This window comes from Anolis carolinensis, chromosome 5 (genome assembly GCF_035594765.1).
Source record: "Anolis carolinensis isolate JA03-04 chromosome 5, rAnoCar3.1.pri, whole genome shotgun sequence".
In the NCBI taxonomy this organism is placed as follows: domain Eukaryota; kingdom Metazoa; phylum Chordata; class Lepidosauria; order Squamata; family Dactyloidae; genus Anolis; species Anolis carolinensis.
Window position 1 is genome coordinate 189,915,257 of NC_085845.1, and position 16,825 is coordinate 189,932,081.

At 41.5% G+C, this 16,825-nt stretch overlaps 1 protein-coding gene across 3 annotated transcripts; it reads left to right on the forward strand.

Annotated features, from left to right (window-relative positions):
• Window positions 1-4,988: 4,988 nt before the first annotated feature.
• On the forward strand, window positions 4,989-16,509 carry mgst1 (microsomal glutathione S-transferase 1). 3 transcript variants are annotated; one of them, XM_008118616.3, is made up of 5 exons: window positions 4,994-5,209; window positions 10,527-10,787; window positions 12,340-12,487; window positions 13,625-13,719; window positions 14,897-16,509. In XM_008118616.3, the coding sequence occupies exons 3-5, from the start codon at window positions 12,362-12,364 to the stop codon at window positions 15,144-15,146; spliced, it is 471 nt and encodes a 156-aa protein (XP_008116823.1). In that variant the 5' UTR covers window positions 4,994-5,209; window positions 10,527-10,787; window positions 12,340-12,361; the 3' UTR covers window positions 15,147-16,509. The 3 variants fall into 3 exon arrangements, with proteins under 3 accessions (XP_062839206.1, XP_008116823.1, XP_003226004.1); XM_003225956.4 differs by lacking the exon at window positions 10,527-10,787 and having other exon boundaries at window positions 5,000-5,209; XM_062983136.1 differs by lacking the exons at window positions 10,527-10,787; window positions 14,897-16,509 and having other exon boundaries at window positions 4,989-5,209; window positions 13,625-13,723.
• The last annotated feature ends 316 nt before the right edge of the window (window positions 16,510-16,825 follow it).

The following is a 16,825-nucleotide window of genomic DNA, read 5'->3' on the forward strand; positions in this document are numbered from 1 at the left end:
GGAGTTCTTGGATTTGAAGTCCAAACCAGCGCTTGCCACAAGAGGGGAGGAGAATTTATTTATTTTATTTATTTACAGTATTTATATTCCACATATACAGCAAACATTCAATACTGATTATAACAATGACAAAACAGACAATGGATAGAGGTATCTATAGGCTTTTCCATTTTTCGGCATCTTTGGAGGCTGTGTTCAGTTCCAGCCTTTGAGGGATGCTGTCGCTCCATCTTCCTGCCAAAGAGCTTTCTTTGTAAACCTCCTCTTTTTTCTGATCAAAATGCAGAGCCTAAATACCTACTTGCTTTAATGCGGTTCCTATTTATCTACTCACATTTGTTTTTGAACTGCTAGATAGGCAGTAGCTGAGCTAAAGGTCTGGAACTCACCCTGACCTGGGCTTTGAACTCTCAACCTTCTGGTTGGCAAGATTTATTTCAGCTTGGTTAAAGCCCAGCCCTTTAAAATAGACAGAACCAGATCTGTGATTGGCTGAGAAATATGATGCAGCAAGCGCCATCGCCCCTACCATGGAGAGATTGCTGCTTTTGCTTGCAAAAGAAACAAACGGTCAGAATACTAATGATGAAAAATAAGCCAGAATCAACGAATCTTTCCCGAATTTAGCTGAAAGCTTCAGTGGCTCATGTTTCGTTCCTGTCTTCCCAGTCTGCATTCAGTAGTTTGGCTGCCAAATCTCTGAAATTATCCAAATTCCGACTCGATCTCCAGAATTCCGCACACCCCTAGTAATCACCATCTGGGCCTCAAACTGGTTCCAGAATTTCCTGTATAATCATCTGCACAGTGACACAACGTTCTTTAATACCAGTTTGAAACTACATTAAATGGTCAGTGTAGGTGGGGCCACGATCCTACTCAATACAAGTTAAGCACTCCTTGTCCGGAATTCCAGAGCCCAAAATACTCCAAATTCCAAACCTGTTCAACTTTGCTTTTCTGACAGTTCAGTTTACACAGACTTTGTTTCATACACAAGCCTTGTATAAAGTTACTGTGATTGATGGTAGAACCTTGTTAGAAGTCAAAGGAAATACTTTTAATGCCAGGTTACAGCACTACAGCAAAGTTAAGACAATAGAAAACACGGGCAAACATTCAGTTCAATTCCCACCTGAACCCTCACCCCCTCGGTTCACAAAAATTCTTCGGGCAGCTTCTCGTTCTAGTCTGAGCTGGTTCTCAGGCTAGACTCGAATTATTAGTCTCTTTCCCGATATTTTGCATTGCTTCAGCCTGAGTTGCACTCATGGCATGGTTTCATAACTGTTATCTTCGGGCTATGTATAAGGTGCCTCTTTTCAAGATACCTCACTGTGGAAGCAAAGGTACAGTAGAGTCTCACTTATCCAACACTCACTTATCCAACGTTCTGGATTATCCAATGCATTTTTGTAGTCAATGTTTTCAATACATCGTGATATTTTGGTGCTAAATTAGTAAATACAGCAAGTACTACATAGCATTACTGCGTATTAAACTACCTTTTCTGTCAAATTTGTTGTATAACATGATGTTTTGGTGCTTAATTTGTAAAATCATAACCTAATTTGATGTTTAATAGGCTTTTCCTTAATGCCTTCTTATTATCCATATTCGCTTATCCAACGTTCTGCCGGCCCGTTTATGTTGGATAGGTGAGACTCTACTGTAAAAGCTTTCCCCTGATATTAAGTCCAGTTGTGTCTGACTCTGGGGGTTGGTGCTCATCTCCATTTCTAAGCCGAAGAGCTGGAGTTGTCCATAGACACCTCCAAGGTCATGTGGCTGGCATGACTGCCTGGAGTGCCATTACCTTCCCATCAGAGTGGTACTCCTTGATCTACTCACATCTGCATGTTTTCGAACTGCTAGGTTGGCAGAAGCTGGGGCTAACAGCGGGTGCTCACCCCACTCCCCAAATTTGAGCCTGTGACATTTTGGTCCGCAAGTTCAGCAGCTCAGTGCTTTAACACGCTGCGCCAGCAGGGGCTCCTTACCTCACTATGTACATACCGTATCTGCAAATACAGATACTGTGTTTTAAAACGCAGAAGGATCTGAAAAACACTTCTGGTCCCAAGCATTCCAGATAAGGGGTATTTCTTGTCAGTGAAAAATAACTCTTCACATTCTCAGACACTGCTTGCTCCCTTTTCAGAAGAAATAAACACATAATTACATAGAACCTTTACAAAATTAAGGGACGTTCAATTACTGTTGGCTAAAGTCCTGTATGGAAGTGCCAAGTAATGAGGAATGATGCGAAATTAAGTCTAATATGATTTGAATGAATGCAGCTTGAGACTTTAGCTGCCATGGCTCAATGTAATAAAATCCTGGGAACTTTAAGTTGGAGACTAATCCAACCAGAGAAGTCAGCCATAGCAGAGCACTTGATGAACCAAGCTGGGCAAAGCATATTATTTGAGAACACAGACATGCTGGACCACTCTAACAACTGGGCTGTGGTGCAGCTGGTTAGTAGCCAGCTGCAATAAATCACTACTGAACAAGATGTCATGAGATCGAAGCCCAGGTCAGTTTAAGCTCCTGACCATTAAGAACCTAGCTCGCTGTTGACCTAAGCAGTTCGAAAGACAGTTACATCTGTCAAATAGAAAATGTAGGTACTGCTTTATGCGGGGAGGCTAATATAACTACTTTACGACATCATAAAAACTTCCAGCAGCTCCCGGAAAGGAATGAGGAAGTACTCCATCAAGGATTCGGTGTCACAAATGGACAATGAAGAGGCAGCTCCCCCTGTGTCCATAATCGAACATACCCTCATGAAGCTGGAAAATGCTAACTTACTTCTGTGTCTGCCTATATGTCGTATGTCTAATGGCAGTGAATGTTTGCCATGTATATGTGCATTGTGATGCGCCCTGAGTCCCCTTTGGGGTGAGAAGGGTGGAATATAAATACTGTAAATAAATAAATAGGAGCCCCCGGTGGCACAGCGTGTTAAAGTGCTGAGCTGCTGAACTTTAGACCAAAAGGTTGCAGGTTCGAATCCGGGGAGTGGAGTGAGCACCCGGTGTTAGCCCCAGCTTCTGCCAACCTAGCAGTTTGCAAACATGCAAATGTGAGTAGATCAATAGGTACCACTCCGGCAGGAAGGTAACGATGATCCATGCAATCATGCCAGCCATATGCGTCATTTCTTTGTGAGACAATCTTTATATCTTTATCCATTTTCATCCTATATACTATATAACATTTGTATCTTATTTCTTATGGCTTGGTCTCCAGATTGATTCATGATATAGTTCTTTACCCTTGTCCATCTTTCTTCCATTTCTCTTGTTCTATTTTCATTCGTTTTTACATTTAGTTCCACATTCATAATTTCAACAATTGCTTAGCTTCCAACAGACCTTACAACCTCTGAGGATGCCTGCCATAGATGTGGGCGAAACGTCAGGAGAGAATGCTTTTGGAACATGGCCATACAGCCTGGAAAACTCACAGCAACCTGGTGATTCTGGCTATGAGAGCCTTCGACAACATACAGTAGAGTCTCACTTATCCAACATAAACGGGCCGGCAGAACGTTGGATAAGTGAATATTTTGGATAATAAGGAGGGATTAAGAAAAGGCCTATTACACATCAAATTAGGTTATGATTTTACAAATTAAGCACCAAAACATCATGTTATACAACAAATTTGACAGAAAAAGTAGTTCAATACGCAGTAATGCTATGTAGTAATTACTGTATTTACGAATTTAGCACCAAAATATCACGATGTATTGAAAACATTGACTACAAGAATGCGTTGGATAATCCAGAATGTTGGATAAGTGAGACTCTACTGTATTACATAAGTTGCTGGAATTAAAGCAGCCAGTGGAAGGAAAAAAACAGTAAACCTGGAAATACAGGAAAAGAACTCTTCCGCAGGGCCTAAAAACCTGGCTCTTCCAAAAGGCCTTTGATGTTTAATTGTTGTGGGTTTGATTTATCTGCCCATTCTAAAATAGCTCCATTGTTGATGCATTGCCATTATTACATTGCACTTTATTGTCCATTTTAGCTGTGAAATTACCTCTCCCCATTTCGGAATATTCTGCACTTTGGCCTAGATCTATGAATTAGTCTCCTGTTTTTAACATTTTATGCTGCATGTTGATTTTAATGACTGTTTTATTGATGCTGATGTTTTTATTGTTGGGATAATTGTGTTATTGTTCTGTTATTGTTATTATACTGTTATATCGGGCAAGGCCCCCTGTAAGCCGCCCCGAGTCCCTTCGGGGAGATGGGGTTGGGGTATAAAAATAAAGTTGTTGTTGTTATTATTATTATTATTATTATTATTATCATCCAAGCCTCACTTACCCAAACTTCTGGATTATCCTAGCCATTTTTGTAGTCAATGTTTTCAATATTCTGCACTTTGGCCCAGATCCGTGTATTCGTCTCCTGTTTTTAACATTTTATTTTGTATGTTGGTTTTTTATGACTGTTTTATTGATGCTGATGTTTTATTGTTGGGATATTTGTTTTATTGTTTTGCTGTTTTTGTTATATTGTTGTGTTGGGCAAGGCCCCATGTAAGCCGCCCCGAGTCCCTTTGGGGAGATGGGGCGAGGTATAAGAATAAAGTTATTATTATTATATCATGATATTTTGGTGCTAAATTCGTAAATACAGTAATTACAACATCACATTACTGCATATTGAACTACTTTTCCTGTCAAATTTGTTGTATAACATGATGTTTTGGTGCTTAATTTGCAAAATCATAACCTAATTTGATGTTTAATAGGCTTTTCCTTAATTCCTCCTTATTATCCAAGATATTCGCTTACCCAAGCTTCTGCCGGCCCGTTTAGCTTGGATAAGTGAGACTCGACTGTACTATTTCAGGCATTGGCAAGCTTCGTGGTGCGAGAGACAGAATACAAAAAGGCAAGGAAGAAAGGCGAGAGGAGGATAATGGAAAGCGAAAGTAGAGCAAAGGCGACTTTGGGCATGTTTGTTGCAAGAGAACTTGGGCGTGAGTCCAAAGTATCTCCAAAGCCAGGAGGGCGGGAGGGAGGAAACTTTGCAGGGAGAGGCGAGGGGTGTGGATGAAGCAGGGCCCCAAGGATCAAGACCAGGATCAAGAGCGAGGCGTAAAAACAGCCCCTTTTTGGCCTGACTGGCGCGCAAAGGGAGAGAGAGGAAGCCGAGCCGAGCAGAGCCTGCGCGCAAAGGTTGGTTCGGTTTCTCTGTGCGTTTGGGAAAAGAGCAGCTTTGCAAACTCGCAGCCACCCAGGGATTCCGGCCATGAAAACCTTCGACAACACATTTCAAAACGCTTTCGGAGGGGCAGGGTGCAGGGTTTGTGTGTGTCCATGCAAAAGAGGCCCTTTCCTTTCTTGCAATCGTATATCAATACAGTAATATTAATATATGTATTTGTTACTTCTTTGTGCATGGCCATACCCAAAGTCAAAACTATCCATGAAATGTGTTGTCGAAAGCTTCCATGGCCGGAATCACTGCGTTGCTGTGGATTTTCCGGGCTGTATGGCCATGTTCCAGAAGCATTCTTTCCTGACGTTTCGCCCACATCTATGGCAGGCCTCCTCAGAGGTTGTGAGGTCTTTTGGAAACTAAGCAAGTGGGGTTTATTTATCTGTGGAATGATGTCCAGGGTGGGAGAAAGAACTCTTCTTGTCTGTTTGAGGCAATTGTGAATGGTGCAATTAATCACCTTGATTACCATTGCAAAGCCTTGCAGCATCAAGGCCTGGCTGATTCCTGCCTGGGGAAATCCTTTGTTGGGAGGTGTTAGCAGGCCCTGATTGTTCCATGTATGGAATTCCCTTGTTTTCAGAGTGTTGTTTTTTTATTTACTGCCCAGTATTTTTTTAAAGAAAAAACCCTCTAAAATCAGGACAGTAAAGAACAACACTCTGAAAACAGGAATTCCAGACATGAAACAATCAGGGCCAGGTAACACCGACCAACAAAGGATTCCCCCAGGCAGGATTCAGCCAGGCCTTGAAGCTGCAAGGCTTTTATTTATTTATTTATTTATTTATTACAATATTTATATCCTGCCCTTTTCACCCAACAGGGGACTCAAGGCGGCTTATAATAAAACGCATATATAAAAATTATACAGTGCAATATAAATCAGTTAAAAATTATTATTAATTTACATCAGTATTCATAAAACACATTATAAAATACAGGTAGGTGTGTTCAGTGTTATTCAAGGTAAACTGGTATCTTTGATGACAGGTTACATGACCAAATAAGCTTTTTGTTCGCCATCCCTGCATGTAGAAAACAGGCCACTCGGGTTAAAAGTGGTTTATATTTATATACTTAATTGCACAGATGAGCATTTGGTTAGGCGAGCACCAGACTGCTCCAATTGTGGGAAGCAGTCTGTGACTTTTTCGGAACCAGAAACCTGACCTTTCAGATCTGACCTTTGCTGCTTTAAATTAAAGTACTTTTCAGCTTCAGCTCTCTATACTTGTGAGGGAGATTCTAGGACACCAAGTTGTTCATTTTTCCAGTGATTGTGTGTGAGTACTTCTCCAACTCTAAATTGTGAAAGTGCTAAATGTTGTTCTGCTCTTCTAAGAGAAAAAAAATGAGCATGTTTTGACCTGAGAGCAGAGAGGTGCCTTACCAAACTCTGTTTTATTATCCTTTTCTTTTGCTGCCGATAATGTAAACCTGGACCAGTTCTTTCCACTTGACATGCTCATAGGCCAGGTAGTAGTGTATTTATTTGAGTCTAGCAGAGGTGTCTGTGTTGGGTTGATTACCATTAATAACGTTAACATTAATACTTGTTTCTTCAAAGTAGCAAATGATTGACTTTCGAAGTTCTGAAGATTCATTAATTCCCCCTTTTAAATCAATTACATTTCAGCAGCAAATGCTGTTAATCTTTTTTTAAAGCATGCATTTGCTGGAGAGGGGTGGGGGAAAAGACATCTTTCTCCTTTGACGTGAGTAGGATTGGGTGAATTGCATTTATTTTTATAAGCACACTTCAATCAAGTCTGACTAAATGTAAATTTTTTGGCCTCTTCTCCCCACATGCCTTGAGTTCCTTCTGTAGCTGCACTCCCCTGCATTGGGGAGAGGAAGCTGACAAGATAAAAAGTTTTCCTAGTTCGCAAGGCTGTTTGTGGTGACCTTTAGTAAATGAAGTGGTGCATTTGCAGAACAGGGACTTTGTGGGTGGTACAATAGGAGTCATTGCCAAGTCATTTAGACAGGCAGCCCTTCTCCAAAAGGCCCAGAAGTAGCTGAGTCAGAATCTTCGAAATGTGGTCCTTCTAATAACTGTAATAACTATCAACCAAAAGTTTGTTGTTCTCCAATACTAACCCAACATCTACTGCATTTGCTCCACTCTGAATAAAAATAATGAAAGGTGCAAAGTTCTATCAAAGAACTTCTGCACGTTACCTTTTGGACTATAGCTCCCAGAATCCCCAGTGAACATTGCCAGGGAGCACTTCTGGGACTTTCAGAATTCTGGGAGTTGCTGTGCAAACACTAGCTTTCACAAGCTCTTCTTTTCTGAACTTTTCTATCAAATCAAGCTTGGGGATGCTCTTTGACCAGATGGATTTCAAAGGTTTGTAGACGTGATTGACTTGCTGAACTATTGCGAAATGTGAAAAAAGGTGAATGTGGATACAAAGCTTGTCTTGTGTGGCCATTTTATTTGAAAGGAAACAAGCATGTTGTAGATGTCTTGTAAAAGAGCACAGCTAATCCTCCACATACATTGGGTTTAGGGCAGGTATGGGCAAACTAAATTGGAGCCCCGGTGGCTCAGTGTGTCAAAGCACTGAGCTGCTGAACTTGCAGACCGAAAGGTCCCAGGTTCAAACCCCAGGAGCGGCGTGAGCGGCCGCTGTCAGCTCCAGCTTCTGCCAACCTAGCAGTTTGAAAACATGCAAATGTGAGTAAATCAGTAGGTACCGCTCCGGCGGGAAGGTAACGGCGCTCCATGCAATCATGCCGGCCACATGACCTTGGAGATGTCTACGGACCACGCCGGCTCTTCAGCTTAGAAATGGAGATGAGCACCAACACCCAGAGTCAGACATGACTGGACTTAACGTCAGGGGAAACCTTTACCTTTACTAGTCCTCCACATACATTGGGTTTAGGGCAGGTAAGGGCGGCACCCTGGGTGCTTACCTCAGGCCCCCCTTATTTTCTTCGTCTTCTCGGCATAAGGACGTGGTGGTTCACTGCATCCTTATGCAGAAAGGATGGGTGAGAAAGGCATGCAGCAGTCGAGAACCCTCTGGAGTGCTCTCAGCCACCACATGTCTCATCCCACCCCCCAGAATAAGGATTGTGCAAGCGGGTCCCATCCTTATGATGAAAGGACAGCCTGAGGAAAGCACGCAGCGACTTAAGAGCGCTCCGGAGTGCTCTTGGCCATCGCCTGTCTCGCTCTCGTCCCAGCATAATGCCGAAAGGACAGTCCGAAGATCAGGGGAGGAGGATCGGGGCAGTCGTTGCATGTTTCGCTTTCCTCCCAGGATAAGGATGGGGCAAGCACCCTATCGTAATGCGAGAAGGACAGCTTGAGGATGACCTGGGCTCTGCCCTACCCTCTTCCAGCCCCGCTTTCTCCCAGGCCCTCCCTCTCAAGGGCCCATCCCACCCAGCACGTGCCTGGCCTGGCCGCCCTCTGTCCTGGCCCTCTCAGCTGGGCCCACAATGTGGCCCCAAGACAAAAAAGTTTGCCCATACTGGGTTTAGGGGCACAGGTCTGCCATGAAAGTGAAAACACTAACAAACATAACACTTTTTTATAACCTGAGAGAATTCTCTAAGGATCTCTACAAGCCTGTTTTCACTGGCCTCCAAATCCAGATTTGATCAGAAGTCAGCCCTGGATGTCCAGATGACATCAATAGACCTTTGGTCCATAACACAGGGTTAAACTGACTTTACCTTGCATTGTGAAAAGTTGGGTATTGCTTCAGAGTTTTGGCAAAACTCCATGGAGTTAGTGTTGATACCTGGATCAACTTTAACCCATCTAGGGTCTACACAGCAGGTGGTATCATCCCCTTTTCATTGCAGAGGAGAAGATCCGGTCATGTTCACTTTCCTTCCATAAAGTGCAGGCAGCTTTGGTCATGCAAGAGCCTTTGCTGACATCAGCGATGGCCAGCAGTTCTCCGGTACTCTTTGGTCTGTTGCTGTGCTGACAAAAACAACAGGCCAGGTAAACGTGTCTGTCCAGTGGGGGGGAAACTGGTTTTGGGCTAATTGAATGTTCTGAGCTCCTGATGCGCATTTGTGAAATCAGGCTGGTCTGAATTGGCCCCAGATTTTGCTGAACCTGTTTCTCCATCCTGTGATCAACTTCTGCCAGACTTGTGGATGATCTAGGGATTCTTAGAGATAACCTTTTAGTCAAACTTGTGAATAATCAGATCTGTAACACTCAAACCTACAGATGAGGAGGGCCAAGTGTGCAGCATGAGATAGCATGATTTAGGCGAGAGTACTCTTAACAGACTTGGAATGCCCATTCCCAATTTTCTTTTATTGTTTTCCTTCTTTGCTATCTTTGTTGCACTCTTTTGAACGTGCACCTTAGTGTTCCACAGGTAGCTGTGGCCTCTTGAACACATTCTTGCAAATACTTGCACAACAGAGATTTCCACACCTTTCCTGGGGATTAGTTTAGTTGTCTCAAAGTTCAGCCTTTTTTGTTCTCTGAAAATAGTTGTGCAACCTGTTTGATCTCTGGAGAAATCTCAGATAGGTTTTGATCTCAGAAGAACCGCACCCTTTCCACCTATACTCCGTTTGCTAATCTAGGCTCCAAAGTTCTACACTGCACACACAGAGTGGAAAGCAGGAAAGCTTAAATTTTTTATATAATACCTGCCACATGTTTAAGCATTAAGTTGCCACAGGAATTCCATATCGGTGAGAGAGCAGACAGGTGCAGAAGTACAACATAATACCTATCTATTTGTTGTAAGTTATTAATTGTTTATATGGGGTGTTCATATTGGGTTATTTTCTAAATTGGCGTATGATGTTTTTCATTGATTATGTATTTTATGTATTGGTGTTTTTTAAACCTTTGCACGCCGCTTTGTATCCCACCCATGGGAAAAAGCAGCATAAAAGTGAATAATAATAATAATAATAATAATGATAATAATAATAATAATAATAATATTGTTACTGCAAAAGGCCACCCTACTGAGATCTGTGCGCATCATCCGAAAATACATCACACAGTCCTAAACACTTGGGAAGTGTTCGACTTGTGATTTTGTGATACGAAATCCAGCATATCTGTCTTGTTTGCTGTGTCATACAATGTCGTTGTGTCAATAATAATAATAATAATAATAATAATAATCCTGCTATAAAAATCAAATAAAGAAAGGAATCTCTCTTTCCTGTGTCACACCTCTTAGCAGGCTTCTATATATTTTTGCAAACTAGTTACTCTTGTTAGCTTCTTCACAAGGTTGTAGAATAATTATTTTTTCTATTCAAAAGTTTTAGGCATGTTATGAGTCTTGAACCCTTCCAAGATGGCACATACCTGATCTGGCCATGGTAGTCCATGCCTTACTCACATCCTGTTTGGACTGCTGCAACACTCTCTACGTGGGGCTGTCTTTGAAGATAGTTCGGGAGCTTCAACTTGTTCAGAGATCGGTAGCCAGGTTACTACCTGGAGCCTCGTACAGGGAGAGAACCACTCCTGTGTTGCGGCAGCTCCACTGGCTGTCCATCTGCTTCCCGGCTAAATACAAGGTGCTGGTTATTCCCTATAAATCTCTAAACAGTTTAGGCTCAGACAATTTGAAGAACCGCATCTCCGTATACAAACCAGCTTGAGCACTGTGGTTGACGGAAGACACCCTCCTCTTGGTCCCACCCCCATCTCAAGTATGGCTGGTGGGGACGAGAGAGGGGACTTTCTTTATGGTCGCCCCCCTCCTCTCAAACTCCCTCTCTAAAGAAATAAAAACAGCCCCCTCTCTCCTCTCTTTTAAAAACTCATTTATGCACTTTAGCATATAGAGAGGAGGAAAACTAGTACAGTGTTCCCTCACTACTTCGCGGTTCGCTTTTTGCAGATTCACTGTTTTGCAGTGTTTCAATAAACTAAAAGAATATTATAAATCATAAAAAATTACAATTTACAGCCTAAGGAAGGGAGGAAGGAGAAGCTGATGGGAGAGAAAAGGAGCCCAAGTGGCAACTGGAGGAGAAGGGGGCAATTTATCAACACACGATTGGTTGATAAAGACTTAAAATAGTGTATAACTACTAAAATAATGTATATATAGTGTCCCTACTTTGTGGATTTTCACTTATTGTAGGTGGTCCTGGAATGTAACCCCCGTGATAAGTGAGGGAACACTACACCTTTATATATAAGGTAAAGGTAAAGGTTTTCCCCTGACGTTAAGTCCAGTCATGTCTTACCCTGGGGGTTGGTGCTCATCTCCATTTCTAAGCCGAAGAGCCGGCATTGTCCGTAGACATCTCCAAGGTCATGTGGCCGGCATGACTGCATGGAGTGCCGTTACCTTCCCGCCGGAGCGGTACCTATTGATCTACTCACATTGGCATGTTTTCGAACTGCTAGGTTGGCAGAAGCTGGAGCTAACAGCGGGCGCTCACTCCGCTCCCGGGATTTGAACCTGGGACCTTTCGGTCTGCAAGTTCAGCAGCTCAGTGCTTTAACACACTTCGCCACCAGGGCTTATATATATCCTTACCTAAATATTGGACACCTACTTCAGCCTGTGGAAATTGTTATGTGGTGGATTATATTACGTTTATTTAAGTTTAATTATGTATTATTTTTTATTTAGTTTTATACATTTATTTTGAGTTTGTTTTATCCATTGTTTTGCTTTGAGTGATCATTGTTTGTTTTCGGCATTGAATATTTGCCATGTTGTTACTTTTGTTGGAAACCACCCTGATTATTATTATTATTATTATTATTATTATTATTATTATTATTATTATTATATCATTAAATAAATGATTTTTAAAAATGAGCAATCCAGGAATGCAGTTAGTATGGCTGTGCCAAAATAAAGCAAATTCGCTGCTCATCTGTTGTGGGAAGTCCAGGCATTCATATAGGTCAAGGGAACATAGGATTCACTCTTGAGATTTTTCCCCCCTACTTTTGTGGGGGTGTCCCATGCCCCTGACCTCAGTGAATGTGGAATCCCTATTGTAGTTAAAACACACACACAAATACCACACTACACAGGAGTGTCCTTATTTCCTCTGTAGTCCAATGTCAGGGTTTTACAACATTTTTTCTGTCTTTTTCTCTCAGGACCCAGCAGATAGCAGCCAAAATGTTGGATCTTACTGAATTAGTGGATATTGAAGTGACTGTAGCATATGTCTGGTATGCAGTCCTCCTCATTGTAAAAATGATGCTACTGAGCCCCTTAACGGGACTCTACAGAGTGTCGAAAAAGGTAAGAAGTGAGAAAAGGACTGTCTGGAGATGGACCCCTCTCCCCAGTTGTGGTTTCAGAGACCTGAGCTAGAAAATTACCCATCATTGTGACAGGAGGGGGAAAAGGGGTCTGTGAAACCAGAACCAGAACTCTTTCCCCCTTTTTTTGTACTACAAGGTTCTTTTCTCCAGTTTGGTATGAGATTCTGTCTCCTTCCATATGTTGGACTATAGCTCTCAGTAGTCCTAGCCATCATGAGAAGATGAGCAAAATTTCTCAACCAGGGTTCCTGGAAACCTGTTTTCTGAATGAGACTGTTAGGGGTTTTGCAGAAGATGATGGTCAGGAGAGGATTTTTTTAAGTCGTCAATATAATTATTATTATGCAGGGGTTTCCAGAGACCAGAAGGAGTGTTTCAAGCATTCCTCCAGAGTAAAAAGGTTGGGAAACGCTGGTTTAGAAGGTGACAAGATTGGAAGTGGTTGCCAGTGGTGCAGCTGTCTTTCACTTAGTTGAATCTAGGACACTTTCCCTTCTCTGAGAGTTGTGCAGAAAATTCATCCAAGTGACACTGCACTTTTTTATGCATGTTATATGCAGTCTATTCAATGTAGTGCGATTTTATGTGGTGCTATTGCCAAATCCATCACAAATTATGCCCTTCAAGCATATCTTGGTGTCTTGACTTATATTGCATATGATGGTAATTCCTTATAGATAACTGTGACGTGGACCCTCCACGTTCACTGAGGTTCGTAGTGCAGAGCACCCACAATAGTGAAAAACTGCAAAATTAAAAACAATATTTTTTTTACTCTAGAGAAAAGCTCTCTAGAAATCTAGTTCTTGCTGCTGGGAGTTGACTATAGAATAACACTGGGTGACCTACAAATGCCTAGAGAGGTATTCTCTCTAGAAATCTCTAGGTCCTCCCATGCAACTCTGTGGTCAACTTCCATTGGAGGACCTGGAGATTTGTACAGAGGACATAGAAATCAAAACTGAATAATCAAATCCGCAAAAGTCAAACCTATGAATTACAATGTTAACATGTTATTTGTTTTGTTTTTTGATGCATGATTTGTGGTCCTGACTTCAGTCTGAGGATCATGTCTATTCATGTCTTTTGTTCTGTGTACTCTTGTCTCGAATAGGCCTTTGCTAACCCCGAAGATGCAGTTGGATTTGGCAAAGGGGATAATGCAAAAAAGTTCTTGAGAACTGATCCAGATGTGGAGCGTGTGCGCAGGTAACTGAAAGCATTTCCTGAGTAATTTACTTGCTTTCAAACTCATTCATCGGGGCAGGATATCTTAATGCCACTGGCTCATGTTTGCTGCAGAATCATGTTTGCTGCATTTTGTGGCTATGAGTGCATATATACTATAGAAATAATGTAGTTTGACACATAGCTCTGCTATGGAATCTTGAGAGTTGTAGTTTTACAAGGTGTTTAGCTGTATTGAACTGTAATATATGGCAGTGTAAACTCATATAATGCAGTTCAATTCAGTTAAACCACATTATGAAACTGCATTATATGGCAGTTTAGATATGTCCCGTGTTAGCATTTCCATGTGCACATTGCCACCATTTTAAACATGGGCAGTAACAACATGCAGTTAGGTGAAGCCATGAGTCAAGCGCCCAGTGTACATGCCATGAAATGGGAAAGAGGGTCAGATCACAAAAACCATACCATGTTTTAAGTGCAAGGCCAAAAACTTCTAGAAGTGTGTTTTAGAAGCCATATGGTCTACTTATAGACCATGTTTATGTTCTGTGTATTTCCCATTTCTTTATCTTCTCTCATCTTTGCATTATAATTTTAAACATCCTAATACAGGAAAAAAAGGCATGGGGTAAAGCATCCTTGAGAGCACCCTTCTTTTCTTTTCTTACTCCTATGTAGGAGGGGAAATGAACTGGAAATACACCAGAACATAGGAAACATCTTTCTAGGGCTGAGCATTGTGAGGTGGGGTGTGATAGAGTCAGCATTGATAAAGGCAGAGAGAACCTGGGGAAAATGCTTTTTTTGGACCACAGTCTGTGACCATATTCTTAAGGATTCTGGGAGCACTAGTCTAAAAAGTAACATTTCCAAGTTCAGTTGGTATCAATATGGTTAGAATCAGTGATAAAGATGAACCAATGATTTAGATAAGAAGGGTTTGCATCATTCCAAACTTATTCAGCCCTCCAAATGCTGCTAAATGCAGCTCCCAGTGTTCCTCACTTTAGTCTGTGCTGGCTGGCGCTAGAGGAAGTTACAATTCAACATCATCTGGTGGTCCATCCAGTGCCCACTCTTTGCCTGAAGTTGTATTTGCATGCTTTGTGCAGAGATGCAATAATATGAGCATTTTGTTTTATGTAGCAATGGATAACGTCATGGTCTGATTCATCTTTCCTTATTTCTCCAGAATCCATCTCAACGACCTTGAAAACATTGTCCCGTTCCTTTTCATTGGATTCTTCTACTCCTTCAGTGGCGTTTCCCTCTCCACTGCCTTGCTGCATTATAGAATATTCTTTGCTTCTAGGATCTTCCACACTGTTTCCTACCTTATCCCCCTTCCCCAACCCAGCAGGGGTTTGGCTTGGTTTGTAGGGTACTTAGCTACCTTTTCAATGGTGTACAAGCTGGTGATGGTGAGTCTGAGCATGTCATAAAAAAACGAAGAAACCTCAAACCAACCTATACAAATGATCATTTCACTGTGATTTTCAAACTTTCTACCCTTGGGAAAACCTTTCTTACTGATTATTGTGTCAGATCCGCCAAAGGCGTGCTAAGCGTTGTGAAACATATTCTAGATCAGGGGTCCTCAATCCTAGGTCCCCAGGTCTTGATGGACTTCTGATCTCAGAAGCCCTTATTAGCATGGGGAATGAATAGGAATTCTGGGAGCTGAATTCCATCAACAACTGGGGAACACACAGTTGGGGATACTGTAGTTTTGAGGAGCATGCTCAGTGCTGGTCAACCATTTTGGACCTCACTATTCCTCACTTGAGCTGAACGTGTGAACCAGAACACATCTGAAACCACACTGTAGCAGCACATTCCAAAAATAGATTGGTAAATGGAAAGCAAATGGCCTTCCAGGACAATTTATTCACTGGTGTTTCCTTATAATCTATCACTGGGTGGAACACTTACCTTTCATACAGAAGATCCCAGATTTGATCCCTGACGTATGCAGAAGTTAAACCTCCAAATGTGAAGGGCCAACTGTATAGAGAAAATCTAATATCTATAACAAACGTGCAAGTATGGACTCTGATTCAATTGCTCATCCCAGCTAGACTGGATTCATATACAATGGACTCATTGGGATTTAGGCCATGATAACAAATATGTTATTATGGCTTACATCTAATGGTGTGGTTACATGATTCCTGAGATGGTTCAATGGATGATATTTGGGAATGAACACATTGGATGGATGCAGGGCATGCTCTTGATTCCAGATCTGTGGCCCTTTCCACTTCACGTGTTCACAATCATCCTCTTAACAAAGCTCAAAACCCATGCTTTTAGAGTATGAGCTCCTCAAACTTGTTGAACAAATGGTGTCAAACTCATTTTATTAAGTCCAACTTGGGTCGATGTGCACTTTTGAGGTGATTGCAAAAGTCACTCAGAGATAAACAAGTAAAAACAATTCAGAAAAGTATAAAAATGTTAAGGTCTTCGCTTTGTTACATTCCTTGCCTCCCATTTAGCTTTCCAGGTGTTTAGGCTGAATTTAGGTTGGATCTTATTCTAGTTTCTGGTTGTTAACTTTGGATATTATGAACCATTTTGTATAATCCTGTTGAAGAGACAAAATGTTTCCCTGTTACCTTCACCTATAGGCTAAGCTCCACACGTTTGGAGCGATTTGTACAAGCTTTCAAGAATTGTAATGTGCAGCAATCCAACAACTGTCTATTGATGGCATGTATGTGATTTTTTTTTCTATGGATGTTATTTTGGGATATCTCTTTTTGAAGCCCATATAATAAAGACAACAGCAAAAAGAAGAAGAAATGTGTTTGAATTTTTGGGGCTGTTTTGCCCTCCCTTTCCCTTTCCATATCTGCAGTCAGCAAATAGGATGTCACAATGAATCAGTGTTTCAAATCATGGAATTCTTTGAAGAATATTTACCTAAATAATAAGGTATCTCGAACAATGCCAAGCCTGGTTGTAAAGGAGACTTTGATGCAAATAGGTGTTTGTAACCAACTGCTAGAAAAAACACAGGGAGCACAATTTTTCTTTTAAAAATGAATGTTTTGAGTAACATTTATCACAGAATTAGAAGATTTTGCCTGTGGAACGATTTTCTTTTTTATAAAGTCAA

Bases quoted from the DNA above. Each gene is read 5' to 3' on its own strand.
- mgst1 (XM_008118616.3), top strand. From the start codon at position 12,362: ATGTTGGATCTTACTGAATTAGTGGATATTGAAGTGACTGTAGCATAT. The intron at 12,488-13,624 runs GTAAGAAGTGAG...TGTCTCGAATAG, and splicing joins TCTACAGAGTGTCGAAAAAG to GCCTTTGCTAACCCCGAAGA. The intron at 13,720-14,896 runs GTAACTGAAAGC...TTATTTCTCCAG, and splicing joins GATGTGGAGCGTGTGCGCAG to AATCCATCTCAACGACCTTG.